General features: G+C 40.1%; 2 protein-coding genes across 3 annotated transcripts in view; one reads left to right on the top strand and one right to left on the bottom strand.

Annotated features, from left to right (window-relative positions):
- Positions 1-96: 96 nt before the first annotated feature.
- On the top strand, positions 97-18,117 carry PMPCB (peptidase, mitochondrial processing beta subunit). Its single transcript, XM_008062497.1, has 14 exons — positions 97-202; positions 901-1,142; positions 2,742-2,879; positions 3,577-3,663; positions 4,022-4,151; positions 7,824-8,022; positions 8,484-8,563; positions 12,537-12,649; positions 14,104-14,247; positions 15,836-15,996; positions 16,874-16,959; positions 17,039-17,127; positions 17,591-17,666; positions 17,754-18,117. The coding sequence occupies exons 1-14, from the start codon at positions 97-99 to the stop codon at positions 17,816-17,818; spliced, it is 1,716 nt and encodes a 571-aa protein (XP_008060688.1). The 3' UTR covers positions 17,819-18,117.
- DNAJC2 (DnaJ heat shock protein family (Hsp40) member C2) overlaps positions 18,064-19,229 on the bottom strand; it is a 35,781-nt gene continuing 34,615 nt past the window's right edge. For both annotated transcript variants that reach the window (XM_008062488.2, XM_021714586.1), the window contains one exon: positions 18,064-18,210. In XM_008062488.2, coding sequence (XP_008060679.1) covers positions 18,136-18,210 — 75 coding nt within the window. In that variant the 3' untranslated portion in view covers positions 18,064-18,135. The remainder of the gene's footprint in view (positions 18,211-19,229) is intronic.

The raw sequence follows: 19,229 nt of genomic DNA, 5'->3' as shown, positions 1-19,229 counted from the left end.
TTTTTTTTTTTTTTTAAATATCCTGAACCCGCCATGCTAAGAGTTGAATTCTAAAAAGATCTCATGGTGAAAAACTGAAAAGGGGGCTGGAGCAAAATGAAGATGCAGGAAAGGGGTGTATTAATTGGATGTGGTGAGTGGAAAAGGGGAAGAACTGAGGATGATATCCAGGTTTCTGATTTGGATGTCAGAGTGAATGAAGGTCTGATTGGCTGTTTAACGTTGCAAATATAGGAAGAGAGTCAGGAGCAACAATGAGTGCCCTTTTGGATGAGTTACAATTAGTGACGTCACAACAGACAATTTCTATGGCACGGGATAAACTAGACTATAGAGTTTGAAGAGTGAATAGGAATCAACACTTACGCATCTTCACCCCTTACCACGTCTCTGTCCCAGAAAGGCTTCCTTTAAGGATAGAGAGCTATGGATCTTATTCCACTGTTTCTGATCAATTCCAGCCACCAATGGGATGATATGTTGCATAAGGTTTTGTTTTTTTTTTTTGAGTTGGAGTCTCACTCCGTCGCCCAGACTGGAGTGCAGTGGCGCGCTCACGGCCAACCCAGAGTCGATTCGCTGGGCTCCGGTGAGCCTTCCGCCTCAGTCTTCCAAGTAGCCGGAACTAGAAGCGCGCGCTACCATGCCCGGCTAACGTTTTAATTTATTGTAGAGACGAGGTCTCGCCAAGTTGGACAGGCTGTTCTCGAACCCGTGGACTCACGTAATCCCCGCACCTCGGCTTCCAAAGTGCTGGGATTACAGGCTTGAGCCACTGCGCCCGGCCAGGTTACTTTTAACTATGCCACATTTGTACTTTGCACGTCGCAGGCGATCGATAAAAGTAACTGATTATACAGGGGCTTCTACAGACTCCCCAATTCGTGTTATTTGGTATAGACGGCTCAGCGTCATGCTCAGGTCCGGATTCTTCCCACGAGCGCTTCGAGGAATGTCATTCCCATCCTAGCCACAAGGTGGGGCCCGCCAACTGCCGTGGGAATCCAGGTCATGAACCCGGAAGCACATCCTCCACCTTGTCGGAGATGGCGGCAGTGGCTCGAGCCGTGCTGTTGCCTGCGACGCGACGGCGGCTCTGGGGTTTCACCGAGAGGTTCGTGGTCCGAGGTGTCGCCAGGCGGGTGAGCTTCCCTCCACTGGTCTGGACGGGGCCGGGCATCTCCCGCCGGATTCGGCGTGGCAGACCTGAGCGTCGGCGCCATGGGTGCAGACAGCGGGTCGGGTCGGGCCGGGCGGGGCCTCCTAGGCCACAGTGACTCGCGCGCGCTGGGCGCCCTGGATCCGCTTCCCAGCCAGGACTGGACTGGCTGCGGCCACCCGCCACGTGACCTGCCAGTGACCCTAGTTTTCAACCTTTTTTATTTTTTTTATTTTTTTGAGTTGGAGTCTCACTCTGTCGCCCAGACTGGAGTGCAGTGGCCGCTCCCGGCCCCCGCAGCCTCGCCCTGCTGGGTTCCTGCGATCTTTCCACCTCAGCCCTCCGAGTAGCCGGAATTACAGGCACGCGCTACCACGCCTGGCTGATTTTTTGATTTATTGTAGAGATGAGGTCTCGTTGCCCAGGCGGGTCTTGAATCCACGGCTCCGGCAATCCACTCACCTCGGCCTCCCAAAGGCGCGGGATTGCAGGCTGAGCCACCGAACCCGGCTTAGTTTTCAACCTTTACACGCTTCTACTGAGGAGTCATTATTAACTTAGGAGTCATTAAGCCCTTAGTATTAGCCTGGCGCGGTGGCTCACGCCTGTGATCCCAGCCTTTGAGAGGCAGAGGCGAGAGGATTGCCAGAGCCCAAGTGTTCAAGACTAACCCCGTCTCTACAATAAATCAAAAATTAGCCAGGTGTGGTGGTGCTCGTCTGTGGTTCCAGCTACTCAGAAGGCTGAGGCGGAAGGATCGCTGAGTCCAGGCAGGTCGAGGCTTCAGTGGCTGTGAGTGTGCCACAGCACTCCAGCCTGGGTGACAGTGAGACTCCGATACCCCCCCCCAAAAAAACCTTAGTATTAAGACCAGTGCACGGTGACCACTGAGAACATAGTGATTGCGTCCAAATTGGGAGCAACTAAAAAGTGAAATGGTTACGCCCCGGAGTTCTGTTTTTCATTCTCAGCTGGGCTTCCCGCGAAACTAGAGAGAGCTGAAGTTACATTTTGCCTGCATTTGCGTTCTCCTCTTGAGAGAGCCTCTAGCTTTCTGCAAAGGGATGTGGGACTTTTAACATGCGGAAAGGAAAAAAACCACTGAAAGGCGAATAGTCCATGGCCAACTAACCAGTCTGCAAGAGTATATTTTGAGCACCAGCCCATCTATCCTTTTTTTCTACCCTTTTCAAAACTTGCTGATTTTCTTGAAGATGTCACCATTCTGTGTTGTGTGTGGGTGTTTTTACATTTTCTCTCCTTTTTCCTCCCCCGTTCTCTATAATGAATATATAAAACATTTTTAGGAAAGGTATTGAAGTAAAGTCAGTTTCTTTCTGGGTAATAATAACTACTCATCTTCCCTAAGGGAAGGGCATGTTTATAATCATGTTGCTGGCCTTAGGACAGTGGTTGGTGAAGGAAGTTGCTAGGCCAGGCAAAGGGATGGATCCCAGTGGCACCAAAGTTAAGGAAGATTCTTTTGCAGTCTATTTGAGCTATATTCAGTTTATCTCAGCATTTAATATCAGACTAGTAATGTGCTTTGCTTCCTCTCTTCTACTCCCTACTCCCCAACCAGTCATTATATTTTGGAGGAAACAGATTGAGAAGTACACTTGCTACCCAAGTTGTTCTGAATGTTCCTGAAACAAGAGTTACATGTTTGGAAAATGGACTGAGAGTGGCCTCTGAAGACTCTGGGCTCTCAACATGCACAGTGAGTGACTCAGCCAGCCTTCTCTGAGTAACCCCACATTTAGAGAGCAAATTGTTTATTTTAATATTTAGCTCTTTGTTAGCTGGCAGTTGAAAATGATGGCAGTTACTTTGCCTTTCTGTGAGTTGTAAACCTTTCTTCCAGTGACACTGCTGGGTACATCTGGTTCCTATAGCTTATTATTGATTATTTATTATTCGTAGTATTGATAATAACAAATGAGGTATATTGCAGGTATTTTTACATATATTATCTTATTTGATCTTTAAAGCAATTCTTTGTAATGGGCATCGTCATACCTGTTTTGTAGTTGAGGAAGAAGGTTCAGAGAAGTTAAATGGTCTTGTCCAGGAGGTCACACAGCTAATAAATGATTATATTAGCCAGGATTTCAACCTAAGTTTTCTGACAGTCTCTGATGTTCTTTATTCCACAGTTATTATTTGGCTATATTGAAGAGTTGGGCTAAGAATTATTAGTCAAGCTGGCAGGTAGATATTTAGCACCCAGCAGTAGCTGGGTAATCAAAGTTTCTTAAGATATCATAGTTCATAGGAATGAACTTTCAATTCACTCAGGGCAAGAAAACCTTAGTATTAAAAGCAAAAAAGCATTTGTCAGAAAAAGGAAAGAGACTGCCCCTCTGACCCCTGATAAATAAAATTGTTTTACTTAATTGTTCTTCAATTGCATTAAGGTTGGACTCTGGATTGATGCTGGAAGTCGATATGAAAATGAGAAGAATAATGGAACAGCTCACTTTCTGGAGCATATGGCTTTCAAGGTAAGTTGCAAGATTTATTTTACAAAAATACATTCTCCCTAAGAGTTAGTAATCACAAAATCTCATTTTTAAAGGCAGGGAGAAGTACTTCAATAGTATAGCATGTTTTATTTTTATCTTTCCAGGATAGTACCTAAAAGAATTACTGACAGTTTGCTTTGTAATATTGAAACAAGGATGTTCTCTTGGGATGCAAAGGTCACTTGAGTGAATACCATTTCTGAAGCCTGATGTACTTTAGAAATTGATTCTGCATGAAACTGACAATGGCTCATGTTGTCCATGTTCTTATCTGAAGTGTTTAGAATACATGAAGGATAAATGAAGGTGTAATTTGTTTTTCCTCTTTTATTTCTAGGGCACCAAAAAGAGATCCCAGTTAGATCTGGAACTTGAGATTGAAAATATGGGTGCTCATCTCAATGCCTATACCTCCAGAGAGCAGACTGTATATTATGCCAAAGCATTCGCTGAAGACTTGCCAAGAGGTATTATTATTTATACTGTAGATAGTGTAATTTCCTGAAGGTATGAAATAATTTAATTCTGTTTTTTGTTTGTTTGTTTGTTTGTTTTTGAGTTGGAGTCTCACTCTGTCACCCAGACTGGAGTGCAGTGGCATGCCCCCGGCCACCGCAGCCTCGACCTGCTGGGCTCCGGCGGTCCTTCCGCCTCAACCTTCCAAGTAGCTAGAACTACAGGCGTGCGCTACCATGCCTGGCTAATTTTTGTTTATTGTAGAGATGAGGTCTCGCCAAGTTGCCCAGGTGGGTCTCGAACCCGCGGGCTCAGGCAGTCCACTCACCTCAGCCTTCCGAAACGCTGGGATTACAGGCTGAGCCACCGAGCCTGGTTTAATTCTGTTCTTATGTCTATTGTGAAAGAGTAAGCCCCAGAAATGTGAAAAAAATGAAATGAATTCTGAGTAACTATTTTTTCTCCAAATATGAGAAATGATAGTGAATATTTACAACATTTACAATATTTACAGTATTCACTATTGCAGATAGTGAAAACTTGTGCAAACAGGACCCCCAACACTTGATAAACCTACTTCCTTCAGAGACATACCTGTGTAGTAAAACATTTTTGATTGTTTTTATTCTTTGTTTGATATAAAAACAAGGATTTGATCCTGAGCAAAAGAAGCAAATGTTCACTTGTAAGATTATTGATGATTATTTTTATGGTAATAAAATAGAGATTATTTTTATTCGGTAGAAGTAATCATATTAGCGGCATAGCAGTTTGTTGTAGTTACCATGTTTATAGAACATTTTGAATATCTTTTTTTTTTTCTTTTGAGTTGGAGTTGCCAAGTTGCCCAGGCAGGTCTCGAACCCGCAGGCTCAGGCAATCCACTCACCTCAGCCTCCCAAAGCGCTGGGATTACAGGCTGAGCCACCAAGCCCGGCTCATTTTGAATATCTTAAAGCAAAGTTATACAACACATTTTCCAAGTGAAAGAATTAACAACAAAATTTAGAAGTTATAGAGCTAATTGGTAAAGTTATTGCTTTTAAGGTCCTTATGTAGTTGTAATTAACTTTGTTGCTTTCTTTTCTTTTTTTTTTTTTTTTTTCTGAGTTGGAGTCTCACTCCGTCGCCCAGACTGGAGTGCGGTAGCACGCTTGCGGCCACCCCAGTGTCAACCTGCTGGGCTCCAGTGATCCTTCTGGCTCAGCCTTCCAAGTAGCTGGAACTACAGGCATGCACTACTAAATCCAGCTAATTTTTTATTTATTGGAGAGACGAGGTCTCGCCAAGTTGCCCAAGCTGGTCTTGATCCTGCAGGCTCAGGCAATCCACTTGCCTCGCCTCTCAAAGTGCTATGATTACAGGCTGAGCTGCTGAGCCCATCCAACTTTGTTACTTTCATATTTTGGATTCCTAATAGGCTTTCATTAATAACATTTGACTGGTACTTTACACAAATTCTTTTGTGTATATATTATTTATTTGATCCACATCAGGTAGGTGTTTTCAGTACATAGTTGTGGAAATTCAGGCCCAGACTCTGACTTGCCCAAGATTGCATAGCTAGTAAATGACTTATTGTGGACTCAAATACATGTCTTTTGACTGATATTCATTTGCTTTGTCAAAACAAGAGCAGAACAAGAAATTTATCACTTACAATTAAATAAAAATTTAATATGGTATCCTAACTTTTGCATTAAAACCAACACAATCGACAGTAACAATAGAGGGTTTGTTGTTTTGTATTGCAAAAACCAATAGTAAGATTAGATTCAGTGATTTCTTTAAAAATAGTTTTTACCCCAGGACTAATTAGAGACCAAGAACATAGGGGTAGACCAGGCTTCTTTAAGGAGTTGTTCTTTTTTGCTTTCCTTTTTTTTTTTTTGAGTTGGAGTCTCACTCTGTCGCCCAGGCTGGAGTGCAGTGGCCGCTCCCGGACACCGCAGCCTCGACCTGCTGGGCTCCGGCGATCCTTCCACCTCAGCCTTCCAAGTAGCTGGAACTACAGGCATGCGCTACCACGCCTGGCTAATTTTTTTGATTTTATTGTAGAGATGAGGTCTCGCCAAGTTGCCCGGGCGGGTCTCGAACCCGCGGGCTCAGGCAGTCCACTCACCTCAGCCTCCCAAAGGCACGGGATTGCAGGCTGAGCCACCGAGCCCGGCTAGTTGTTCTTTCTTTCATTCTCCCTCTGTACATGAAGAACAGCAGAGAAAACAAAGAAGAGAAATAGAAGGGAGAAGTTAAAGACCCTTTCTCCCCACACTCCTGGGCCTTCTGGCTGGAAAGGACAGAGCCCCTGCCAGTGGAACTGGAAAAGCAGAGGGGGCTCCTTGAACAGCACAAAGTGCAAATGCTCTCTGAAGCAGCTCTAACTTTGGAAATTTGCTTGGGCTTTTTATCTCCCCTCAGCTATGTATGAGGTAATATTTAGATGTTTAGACTATTGGTCTTTAAGTATTTATGATCACCCATTCTTACTGGTAAGTTTAATCACATATACTCAATATATGTATGTAGTTTAAATACATATACGACTATACTAACATATACAATATCAAATATACATGAAAAAGAAATAAAGATTCAGATTAAAACATGAATACTAGGAAATAGAAAACCTTATTGGAAACTACCAGTACATTTTAGACTACCATTCCCACCTAAAGGAGGGCCTTCCATCTGCTGGTGGGCTCTTGCTCACCCATTGCTTGGACTCTGATTCTCTTGTCTGGACAAGTAACTCTTCCTTTGGTCATAATTTCAGCTGCAGCTTACTGTAACAGTCTGTTTTGTCATGTTCTTGGTATTTGTACATAATTGGTGCTGAGACAGTGCCCCTTAAAATGAACTTAAAACAAGGAACAAAAGTTTACAGTAGAGTTAAAAAAAAGAAACATAAACTAGGTGTGGTGGCACTTGCCTGTAGCCCCAGCTACTTGGAGGAGGCTGAGGCAGGAGGATTGCTTGAGCCAGAAGTTTTGAGTTCAGCCTGGGCAACATAATGAAACCCTATCTCTTAAAAAAAAAACTTAGATTATAAGTTTATGTTTAATAAAGTTTAGATTGTGGTTACAATTATGTTCTAATTCTAAAGTGAATTAGGTTTTTCTTTTCTGTTGAGCTATGCAGTTTTTTTGATAAAATTGTTACTAGGCTGATATGACATACTTTAACTTTTTGCAAATTAGGATTTGAGAAAACAAAATTTTGTAAGTGGTTCATTCGGGTATATAATGATCCTTTGCTTCTTTATATAGCAGCCTCATTGCTGTGGGAACCTGGATACTAAATACTTGGGTGATGTGAACTGTCTGTACATGTGTAGATGATTTCAGACTAATGTAGATAACGTTCTATTTTATAATTTTTATACAGAACAATCTACATTAACATTTTCATGGTATTTTTGAAGTAGGTAGTATCATTAAAAAATGATGGCAAATTTATGATTTTTCCCCAAGGAAAAATGTTTTGTACCACATAGTTTATATTTTACATTTTAATATTGTCCTTTTAAGGACATAAAATGTTTAAATGTATCATATGTTTAAGTATATCAAATGTTTTTCTCCTTAGTATTGAATGATAGTCAGTGTCATGGTTTCTGATGTTTAATAGGTTTTAATAGTGCAAGTTAAGATTCTTAGTGTTTCTTACGTTTTGCTTTCAATTAGCTGTAGAAATTCTTGCTGATATAATACAAAACAGCACATTGGGAGAAGCAGAGATTGAACGTGAACGTGGAGTAATCCTTAGAGAAATGCAGGAAGTTGAAACCAATTTACAAGAAGTTGTTTTTGATTATCTTCATGCCACAGCTTATCAAAACACTGCACTTGGACGGACAATTTTGGGACCAACTGAAAATATCAAGTAGGTATAATCCTCAGAATTTTTTTTGAGGGGCAAACTTTCAAAAAGTGTGTTTCCAAAAGTCATTTCCCCCCCCCAGTAATCTGAATATCTGAATGAAAATGAAGTTAACTACCCTTTAGCACCACCTAACGCTCATGTGTCTGGGCTCATGGCTGTTTCTGGAATATACAAGTGATGGTACCAAGTCTGTCTTTTATCTTGATATTAAAAGGTGAAGTTCTTTGGTACATGTTTCCTATATCCTATTTTTGACTGTCTTTAACTTTGACTGCATCCAGTTTGATTTTAGGTATATTATGTGAAGAGCTATGTTTTTTGGTTTCCTTTTAAGATTGTTTTACTTACTCCATTTTCAGATCTTTTAGGATACCTTTAAGGTCTACTTGATTTCAGGTATAATATGTGAAGATCTGTTTTTTTTTGTTTCCTTAAAATTGTTTCCCTTACTCCATTTACAGATCTATAAATCGTAAGGACTTGGTGGATTATATAACCACACATTATAAGGGGCCAAGAATAGTGCTTGCTGCTGCTGGAGGTTAGTCAACTTAAATTTCTACAAGTGTTTTAATTAAACACAGTTGTTGGAGTAGTGTGCTTATCAGTTTGATCCTTTTGGGAGATAACCTAAGAGTTTTTCATTTCCATAGCAAATTACTATATTCAAGTATTTTGCGTGAGGGGAATGTGGAGCACTGGAACCAGATTTCCTTTTTTTTTAAATGAACTGTTCATTATGTACCAAATGTATACTTTACATTTTATCTCTGCTTCTCCCAACGTGCTGTTTTGTATTATATCAGCAAGAATTTCTACAGCTAGTTGAAAACAAAACAAGAAACACTAAGAATCTTAACTTTCACTATTAAAATATTAAACATCAGAAACCATGACACTGACCATCATTCAATACTAAGAAGAAAAACATTTGAGATACTTAAAAATATGATACACTTAAATGTTTTATGTTCTTAAAAGGACAGTATTAAAATGTAAAGTGAATGTATGAATGTAAGTGTACATTCATAGTGGAATTTACTTAAAGAAAAAGGTAAGCCAGGCTCGGTGGCTCAGCCTGTAATCCCACACCCTGGGAGGCTGAGGTGAGTGGATTGCCTGAGCCCGTGGGTTCCAGACCCGCCTGGGCAACTTGGTGAGACCTCATCTCTACAATAAATAAAAAAATTAAGCCGGGCTCAGTGGCTCAGCCTGTAATCCCGCGCCTTTGGGATGCTGAGGTGAGTGGACTGCCTGAGCCCGCGGGTTCGAGACCCGCCTGGACAACTTGGCGAGACCTCATCTCTACAATAAATCAAAAATTAGCCGGGCATGGTAGCGCACGCCTGTAGTTCCAGCTACTTGGAAGGCTGAGGTGGAAGGATCGCTGGAGCCCAGCAGGTCAAGGCTGCGGTGGCTGGGAGCGTGCCACTGCACTCCAGTCTGGGCGACAGAGACTCCAACTCAAAAAAAAAAGAGAGTGTTCTACAATTTGAGAATCTCAGGGTATTTTAAATTATTTCTTTAGAACCAACTTCATCCTTGGTCAAGCATGGAGTAGGTATGTTGTCCATTCACTCTTTCATTTGTTTAATTATTCATTTCATAGATCTAATTACTGAGAAGGGAAGCACATAGGGAGCCAGGAGAAGTTTTTTTTCTTTTTTTTTTGAGAAAGCAGGATTAATTGATAGAACAGAAAAGCTCCCGGAGTGGGAGGGAACCCGAGGGGGTACCCCAGGAGAATGTTTAGTGAGCATCAAAATACAGGTGGCAACAGGAAATTTCCTTGAGGTTATGTTTGAATCCAGTGAATGAAAATAAATTAACATCAGATATTGCCAGATTTCCGGCAGTCTGAATTTAGGCAAACAGCACACTTTAATTGGTTTCCAATTTTCTTTTCTCTCTTTTAGTATTAGAGCAAAGTTAAGATAAGGTGTTCTTTTGAGCTATAAATTTAATTTTTCTCTCTTTAGAAATTACAATAAATTAAAATGCGATATTTGCTCTGGATAGATTTCTGAGCTAATTACCTGGGGGTAGAAGAGAAGAGGAAAATGAAGGTTAATTATCTCAAACATGTTATTCATGGTGCCGCCTAGCTAAATCATGTTGCCTTGATTGTACATGGCAGGCAGTGCACACTGAAATTTTCTTGAGTCACATTGTTTCTAAAATGGCTGGTGCTGACAGGGGCTTAAACACTTGAGACTGCTTTGGAAATGGGAAGAGACTCTCTTGGTTAGATGGGACCCAACAACCAAGCTGCCAAGTCCTCTCTGTTGGTGGCATATGGACACAATGAGTTTTATTTTGGTTCATGGGTTTGTTTTTTACACCACTGAATTTGGGATATTTTACAGTTTAGTTACCAATCATAGATTGGTTAGTATTTTATCTTAAATATTACATATATGATGTAGTGCCTTATAAATGATGGTTTAAGTCTCTGCTGACCTCCTCTGAGTTATTGTCTTGGCTACCATTTAGTGCTTATAGGTTAATCTTCAGGATATATAGCTTTTATTTGCCAAGTAATTTTTTGTATCCTAGTTTCATTTTTTAAAAAATGATAGTTTGCCCTGTCTTTTAGATTGGGGTAAGTAGAGGTTGGAGCAGGAGCTGAATATTTGGCACATTCAACCAGGAGGGCTAGGTGAAGGTAAGAACCAGTGGAAGTGATTGTTATTAGGAGCTGAGAACTGTGTGCATGTTCGTGATTTTTCACTCTGTAATGTTTTACACCACAGATTGTTTGGAAGATATGGGTGTAAGTTGTCCTTGTATGTTCTTTTTTTTGCGTTGGAGTCTCACTCTGTCACCCAGACTGGAGTGCAGTGGCTGTTCCCGGCCACCGCAGTCTCAAGCCGCTGGGCTCTGGCGATCCTTCTGCCTCAGCCTTCCAAGTAGCTGGAACTACAGGCGCGCGCTACCACACCCAGCTAATTTTTTTTTTTTATTTGTTGTAGAGAAGAAGTCTCACCAAGTTGCCCAGGCAGGTCTCAAACCCATGAGCTCAGGCAGTCCACTCACCTCAGCCTCCCAAGGCACGGGATTACAGGCTGAGCCATCAAGCCCGGCTGTCCTTGTATATTCTAATAAAATGTTTCATTTAAATAAATCTTACAATATTTTCTAAAGCATTTATATTTCCCTAAGTTTTTTTGGTACATTTATATTTACGAATCCTTTACTAACTTAATCTGCTTGGACCCCAAATTTGGATAGTACGTAATTCCTTAGTTTTAGATGGCAATTAGTGAGCATTTGGATAGCTGTGAATGTATTCAGAAATTTAGATGACACTATTTTGTTCCTGAGTTCTGATAGCAGAGCTCAGAAAGTGAAGCTTATCTGTGTATGCGGTTCTTTTTTTTTTAGATTTTTTAAAAAGATGGGTACAATTCAGGGTTAGATATACAAATAGTCATTGTGTAGGTAAAGTTTGGGCCTCACTTTGGTCCCCACTTCACCTGGTTTGAGATCAGTTACCCTCATTGATGAGGTGTGCCTCCCCTCCATCACGTGGCAATCTTCCCACTACTGCCAATCCCTTTCTTATAGTATTATGATAATTGTTCAGGGTCCACTTATGAGTGAGAACAGGTGGTACTCAGTTCTTTGTTTCTGTGATAGATCACTCAGTATTATATCCAGCTTTCTTTAAATGAGATAGAGCCTGTATTTATATTTTCAACTTTAAAAAATAATTTATTGAAAATTGCTGGCTGTATTAACAGCAGTCTCTCCATGGAGCATATTGCAAGCTTGGAATACTAACTAGTCCATTAATTTCACTGATATGAAATCCCAGGCACTGATTTTCAATAAACCACCTTCTTAAGGTTAAAAAAAAAAAAAGAAAGAAAAAAACTGCTGGCCAGGTGCAGTGGCTCACACCTGTAATCCTAGCACTTTGGGAGGCCAAGGTGAGAGGATTGGCTGAGCCCAGGGGTTCAAGACCAGAATGGGCAACATGGGGAGACCTCATCTCTACAATAAATGAAAAAAGTTAGCTGAGCATGTAGCATGCACCTGTAGTTCCAGCTACTTGGAAGGCTGAAGTGGAGTGGAAGGATTGCCTGAACCCAGAAGGTTGAGGCTGTGGTGGCCGTGGGTGTGTCACTGCACTCAAGCCTAGGCAACATAGTGAGACTCTGACTCAAAAAAAAGAAAGAAAGAAAGAAAGAAAATTGCCCTTCTTTGCTGGATTACGTCCTAGAAATTTTTATAACTTAACATGATTTTGTATGAAAAGTGGTATTTTCATGCTGTCTTATCCTTAGCCGTGAATATACTGGTCTGTTGATGATAACTGTCAGCTGCTCTACAAAATGAGAAAGCTGTTTGCAACACCAAGTACATAAGTGTGCCATAAGCTTACTCTTAGTAAGTGGCTTTTAGTGAATGCCGATAGTTCCTGTGTAATGTGCATTACATTATACCACCTAGAGTTTATTGTAAACTGTACTGCTGCTAGATACGTATGAAAATATTTTCCCTCAATTTAGGTGTTTCCCATGATGAACTGCTTGACTTAGCAAAGTTTCATTTTGGTGACTCTTTATGCACACACAAAGGAGAAATACCAGCTCTGCCTCCCTGCAAATTCACAGGAAGTGAGGTAGGGCAAGCCTCCTAGCTAGTAATCTGCTTTTTGGGTTTCTTCTGTTGTATTTACACATAAGTTTATAAAATGTGCATATTTCCAAAAGGAGCAAAATGGATGAAATTAAAGACTTAAACTGAAACAGAAAAAGAGATTCGGAGCAATGGCTCATGCCTGTAATCCTAGCTTCTTAGGAGGCTAAGGAGGATGGATTGCTTAGAGTCTGAGACCAGCATAGTGAAACCTCATCTCTACAAAGAAAATTTTTTAAAAAATTAACCAGGCATGGTGGTGTGTGCCGGCAGTCCCAGTACTTGGGAGGGTGAGGCCGAAGGTTCATTGGAGCCCAGGAGGTTGAGGTTGCCAACTGCACTCCAGTCTGGGCAACACTGAGACTCTGACTCAAAAAAAGTAAAAAAGAAAAAAAAAGCAGAGGTTGAACTCACTTGCTTATATTCCTTTCTACTTTATATTGTTTAACCACTTGATTTTCTTTCCTAAGGAAGCAAGGTTTTAAGAGCAGTATTAAAATTTGTCTTTTTGTGCTTTTGCTTTAGTGATATGCCCACTTATATATTGTAAGGAATAAAAGTAATCTTTTAATTTAAAAAATTTGATTTTCACATCAGGTTTACTTTTGGCTAAGTTCTGCCCACAATATGTTTTTGGAGGTAGTAGCTTAATATTAGGGAATCTGATACTTGGCAGCTGCAACTTTAAGACTCATTAGGGGATTAGTTTGCATATTAAGGATGATGCTCAAAGTAGTATCTGGAAAGAGGTCTTGTGCTGGCAGTTGCATAGAACAGTAGCGTTGGCAGTATAAAAATAAGCCTGTAATGTCAACATTAGTTTAAATTTAGATAGAAAACTTCAGATTGACTAACACAAAGGATTGATTTCAACTAGTGAAATACTGTATCCCTTTTTGACCTAGTGAACCATCTTGTGGCTATCTGTAATGAAATTGGTAAAAATAGTTTTTCCTTGACCCATGAAATTCTTCTAGCTGAAACTATACAATGTAATGAAGCCTGATAGCTAAAAAACAAAATAAAGTCCCAGTAAATATTTTAACTTTTCAATTTATAGAATTGGTGAATTAGTTTCTTTCTAGTTAATAAACACACTATATAATAGTCATCTTTTTTTTTTTGAGTTGGAGTCTCTTGTCGCCCAGGCTGGAGTGCAGTGGCACGCTCACAGCCACTGCAGCCTCGACCTTAGGCAATCCTTCCACCTCAGCCTTTCAGGTAGCTGGAACTAGACACATACTACCATGCCTGGCTAGTTTTTGTGATTTATTGTAGAGATGAGGTCTCACCAAGTTGCCCAGGCTGTTCTGAAATTCCCGGGGCTCAGGCAATACTCTTGCCTTGGTCTCTCAAAGTGCTGGGTTTATAGGCTGAGCCACTGCACACAGCCTATGATGGTAATCTTGACTAGAGGGCTTCCCCCCCCTTAACTAGATTCGCGTGAGAGATGACAAGATGCCTTTGGCACACCTTGCAATAGCTGTTGAAGCTGTTGGTTGGGCACATCCGGATACAATCTGTCTCATGGTTGCAAACACACTGATTGGCAACTGGGATCGCTCTTTTGGAGGAGGAATGGTAAGTGATTTTAAAAGTAATTTGCTATAGTAAATGGAAGATTATGTTTCCTACTTTGTAAGATTCCCCTCACCTTTTTTAAATGGCAAAATGGAGGTCTGTACTATGAACTTTGACTTAGAAAATATAAACTGACCCTGGATTTCACCTGGGTCAGAAAAAAATTTTTTATTTTTTCCTTTATTAGTGGGCTAATAGACAAAATTTGAATAAAGACAGAAGAATTAGTTAACAGTACTATATCAGTGTTAATATCCTTGGGCCCCCCAAAGTGCTGGGATTACAGATGTGAGCTACCTCACCTGGTTGATACCCTAATTTTAATAGTATAGTAGGCTCATTTTCTATGGGTTCTGTATCCATGGATTCAACCAACCACATATGGGAAATATTGGGAAAAAGAATGGTTTCATATATACTGAACATGTACAGACTTCTCTTTGTCATTATTTCCTGAATAATAAGTAAAGCAACTAGTTATTTACATAACATTTACATGGATTAGGTATTATAAATAATCGAGAGATGATTTAAAGCATATGGGAAGATGTGCATAGGTTATGTACAAATGGTACACGAGGGACTTGAGCATCTGTGGATTTTGGTGTTCAAGGAGGGTCTAGGAACCAATCATGAACAGATTCTGAGATGATGTAAGAAAGTTAATTTCAGCTGGGCTTGGTGGTTTAGTCTGTAATCCCAGCACTTTGCGAGGCTGAGGCAAGTGGATTGCCTGAGCCCGTGGGTTCGAGACCAGCCCAGGCAACTTGGTGAAAGTTCGTCCCTACAGTAAATCAAAAATTGCTGGGCATGGTAGTGAACACCTGTGGTCCTGGTTACTTGGAAGGCTGAGGCAAAAGGATGACTGGAGTCCAGCCGGGGTGGCCATGAATGTGCCATGGCACTCTAGCCTGGGCAACAGAGTGAGATTCCAACTCAAAAAAAAAAAAAAAAAAAAGTTAATTTCTTTGGTTTTCAGAAGTGCATACTAAAGTACTTAGGAGCAAAAGTATTTAGAAGTAAAGAAGAATCATATCTGTAACTTACCCCCAATCAGTTGAAAATATTTGTATAAAGAGAATGATAAAGCAAACATGGTAAAATAATAACAACTGTTAGGGGGAGTGAATAAAAGAAATCCTTGTACTGTTTTTGCAATTCTTCTTTATGTCTGAAACTATTTCAAAACACAAATTGTATAGATTTGTCTATATTCAAAAGTTTCTTTGAAATATTCATCGAACTATCCTAGGCTTCACATATGATAAAATTTTGAGTCTTTAAACATACGTAGCCAAGAGCCTTACAAATTAGGTTGATAACAGCAGTGTATTGTTTTAGCAATAGATGCAGCTACTATACAAGGATTCATTGGTTTTACATCATGAATTTCTCCAGGGGGTGCATTGGGACAGTGAGATATGTATAATGCTTAGTCTCACTGCATTTCAACTTTACTACTGAGATGTTGCTGGATGAAACTGGGAAACTTAACTTCTTAGGGTATTCACTGTTTTCCATATCTCTCTCTTTCTGGTAATTTAGATTTGTGTACTTAAAATCCTCTTGGTCTGATTTTTCCTTACAGAACTTATCTAGCAAGCTGGCCCAGCTCACTTGTCATGGCAACCTTTGCCACAGCTTCCAGTCTTTCAATACTTCCTATACAGATACAGGATTATGGGGACTCTACATGGTTTGTGAACCAGCCACAGTGGCAGAGATGCTACATGTTGTTCAAACAGAATGGTGAGAAAATAGTTTTAAGTAATTTAAATTTTGCTTAGAATCCCAATTTTAGGCTAATTACTTTACGGTAATTATTTTTTATGGTAATTTTAGCTTTTAATTAAGAGAGCTAGATAAGCAGTAGCAGTAGTTGCCATGCATTTAGAGATCGTATAGTACAAGTTATTTGGAAAATATCTCTGAAAGTAATCTGGCGTGAAAATGTCAGTGTTATAAAAGTAAATCTTAAGTTGCCATTGCTAAAAGAAAAATACAGTGCTTTAATAAAAAAATTTAGCACATTGAGTCAGTAAACAAAGACCAAAAGGCTCACAGCTTCTTGGAATACTTTTTTTTTAGCTCCGTTTCCTTTCCATCGCTATTACGAGGCTTACGAGTTTCTTAATCTAGTCAACTGGGATTTAATTATTAGGTTTAAGTTAGAGTCCACTAATTGAGAAACCAAAGAGTAACCCACTGACCTATCCCTAGCATATGGGACCCTAACAGATGGGGATTCATAAAGTCTCAAGATGCTCATAGCATTTCTCAAAATGTGGTCAGCCCATTTGTATTAAACCTTTGTCTGCTAATGAACAGTTAGACAAATTTATATATCATTTTTGAGAAATTAGCAATAGGAAAAATAAAGAATCAGCATTATTTTAACATTTGCTTAGCACTGGTATTGTTAGTAATTTCAATTTTTTACTAAGTTGGAGTCATCATTACTTTTATCGTGTGTAGACTATGGCATATCTTTCTTAGGTCATTAACTCATAAAACACGATATTTTCCAGCTAATGCTCCACATCACTAATCATCAAAGAAGCGCAAATTGAAGAGAAATATATATTTTCCAACTACTTGATAATACCATTTTTCAAATGTTTTCTAGGATGCGACTATGTACAAGTGTCACTGAAAGTGAAGTTGCACGAGCCAAAAATCTTCTGAAAACAAACATGTTATTGCAGCTTGATGGTAAGAATAAAGACATAAGTTCCATTTTCATATGGTTGATCTATACGTCAATACTTAATTTTGTCTTCTCTTTAAACAGGTTCAACTCCAATTTGTGAAGATATTGGTAGGCAGATGTTATGCTATAATAGAAGGATTCCCATCCCTGAGCTTGAAGCAAGAATTGATGTAAGTAGTCCTTAGTTACTACTGAGTATTGTGTAAAAAGATCCTTGTTAATAATTAGTTAATTATTATTTTTGAGTCAGAGCCTTACTTTGTCACCTAAGCAGGAGTGCAGTGGCATGCTCACGGCTGCCGCAGCCTTGACCTGCCAGATTCAGGTGATCCTTCTGTTCAGCCTTCCAAGTAGCTGGGATTACAGGTGCACACCACCACAATTGGCTAATTTTTTGATTTATTGTAATGGGAGGTCTCATCAAGTTGCCCAGGCTGGTCCTGAACCCCTGGGCTCAGGTAATCCTCTGCCTCCACCTCCCAAAGTGCTGGCATGAGCCACCATGCCTGGCCAGATCCTTGCTATAAAAGCCGAGAATACATATCCTACACCTTGCTTTAGTTTTAAAATGTACCAGGTGGACTTTGTCTTTACTACAAAGAGCTCTGAATGATAGTGTCTTTCCTGTTTCAGGCTGTGAATGCTGAGACAATTAGAGAAGTATGTACCAAGTATATTTATGATAAAAGTCCAGCTATTGCTGCTGTTGGTAAGTCTGGCTTCTTTTCTCCTATGCATAACATTGGCCAAGTACTTTTCTTTTAATTGTTTTAATGGTCTTCTTTTTAATCCTTAGGTCCCATTGAGCAGCTACCAGATTTTAACCAGATTCACAGTAACATGCGTTGGCTTCGTGATTAAAATGCTCCCAATAAAAAATTTTAAACATATACTTATAAAACTAAGATCTGCAAGTTTTAAGCTAAAAATCTCCCCCCCAAAAATAAAAATGAAGTATTTATATTTGGAAATTTGAATAATATCGTGTCATACTTTCAAAGGGTAAGACTGTCACTCTGAAGACTGTTCTATATAATGGTCAATCTTTGTGCTCTGAAAAACTCTGTTGGAATCAGCACACTTATAAATTATTACCATAAGTATAATTTTAAGAATGAAAATTTGTACAGTATTTTCAGTTTTATTATAAAAATGCACACACAACAAAGATTGTCAAGTCATTTCTTGGCTCTACTTGCATTCAGCACTTGCTCTTGAGCAGCTTTCTTTGCTTTTACCATCTCAACAAGTTCCTAGGAAGGGAAAAGGTAGGATTTAAACTGAGTAGCTATCGGAATTTTAAAACAGACATATGTAAAAAACAAAATATGTAAAACATTCAAATTGGGTGAATCTATAAATTAAGATATTATTGAAAATGTTGAATTCACTAATTGCCAGGGCTAGGAAGTTTCTCGCGTTGGTCATGTCTTTGTATAACACTGCATTATAAAAATGTGAACTATAACATATGAGGGGGATCCCAAAAAACCCAGAGTTGTCTTTGGGAGGGCAGGCCCCTTGTAGTAGCGTTGTTGTGAGAGGCTGTGTTTGGCTTTAGTGAACTTTCTTGGGAGATTCTTTCAGTGGGTTTGCCCATTTCATGCTGGGTGATTTACGAGTGCACCTGCCTGCACCATACTGAGTGATCAGTGGTTTTTGATCAAAACCAGCATAACCCTGTCCCCCATGCCCCACTTTCTCTATTCACCCGACCTCACCCTGAGCAACTTTTTTTGGTTCCCCAATGAAAAAGGTCATCAAAGGGAAATGTTTTGCTGATGTGGAAGAGGTGAAACAAAATGGCAGAAGCACTAAAAGGCATCAAAATGGACTAATTCAAAAACTGTTTTTAGTAGTAGAAAAAGCTTCTTGATAGCTGTATTACATCAAACTGAGTACTTTGAAAGTGACTAAAGTTTAAACATACAATAAATAGGCTTTTTTTTAAATTGGAGTCTCACTCTGTCACCCAGGCTGGAGTGCAGTGGCATGCTCATGGCCACTGCAGCCTCAACCTGCTGGGCTCAGGCTATCTTTCTGCTTCAGCCTTCCAAGTAGCTGAAAGTACGGCAGTTTTGTTTTTTTTTGAGTTGGAGTCTCACTCTGTCACTCAGACTGGAGTGCAGTGGCATGCTCCCGGTCACCGCAGCCTCGACCTGCTGGGCTCCGGCGATCCTTCCGCCTCAGCCTTCCAAGTAGCTGGAACTACAGGCGCGCGCTGCCACGCCTGGATAATTTTTGATTTATTGTGGAGATGAGGTCTCACCAA

This window comes from Carlito syrichta, unplaced genomic scaffold (genome assembly GCF_000164805.1).
Source record: "Carlito syrichta isolate Samal-C Ts95f unplaced genomic scaffold, Tarsius_syrichta-2.0.1 Scaffold96015, whole genome shotgun sequence".
NCBI lineage: Eukaryota > Metazoa > Chordata > Mammalia > Primates > Tarsiidae > Carlito > Carlito syrichta.
The sequence above is the reverse complement of the archived record's forward strand: the minus strand, read 5'-3'. Positions and strand labels throughout refer to the sequence as shown.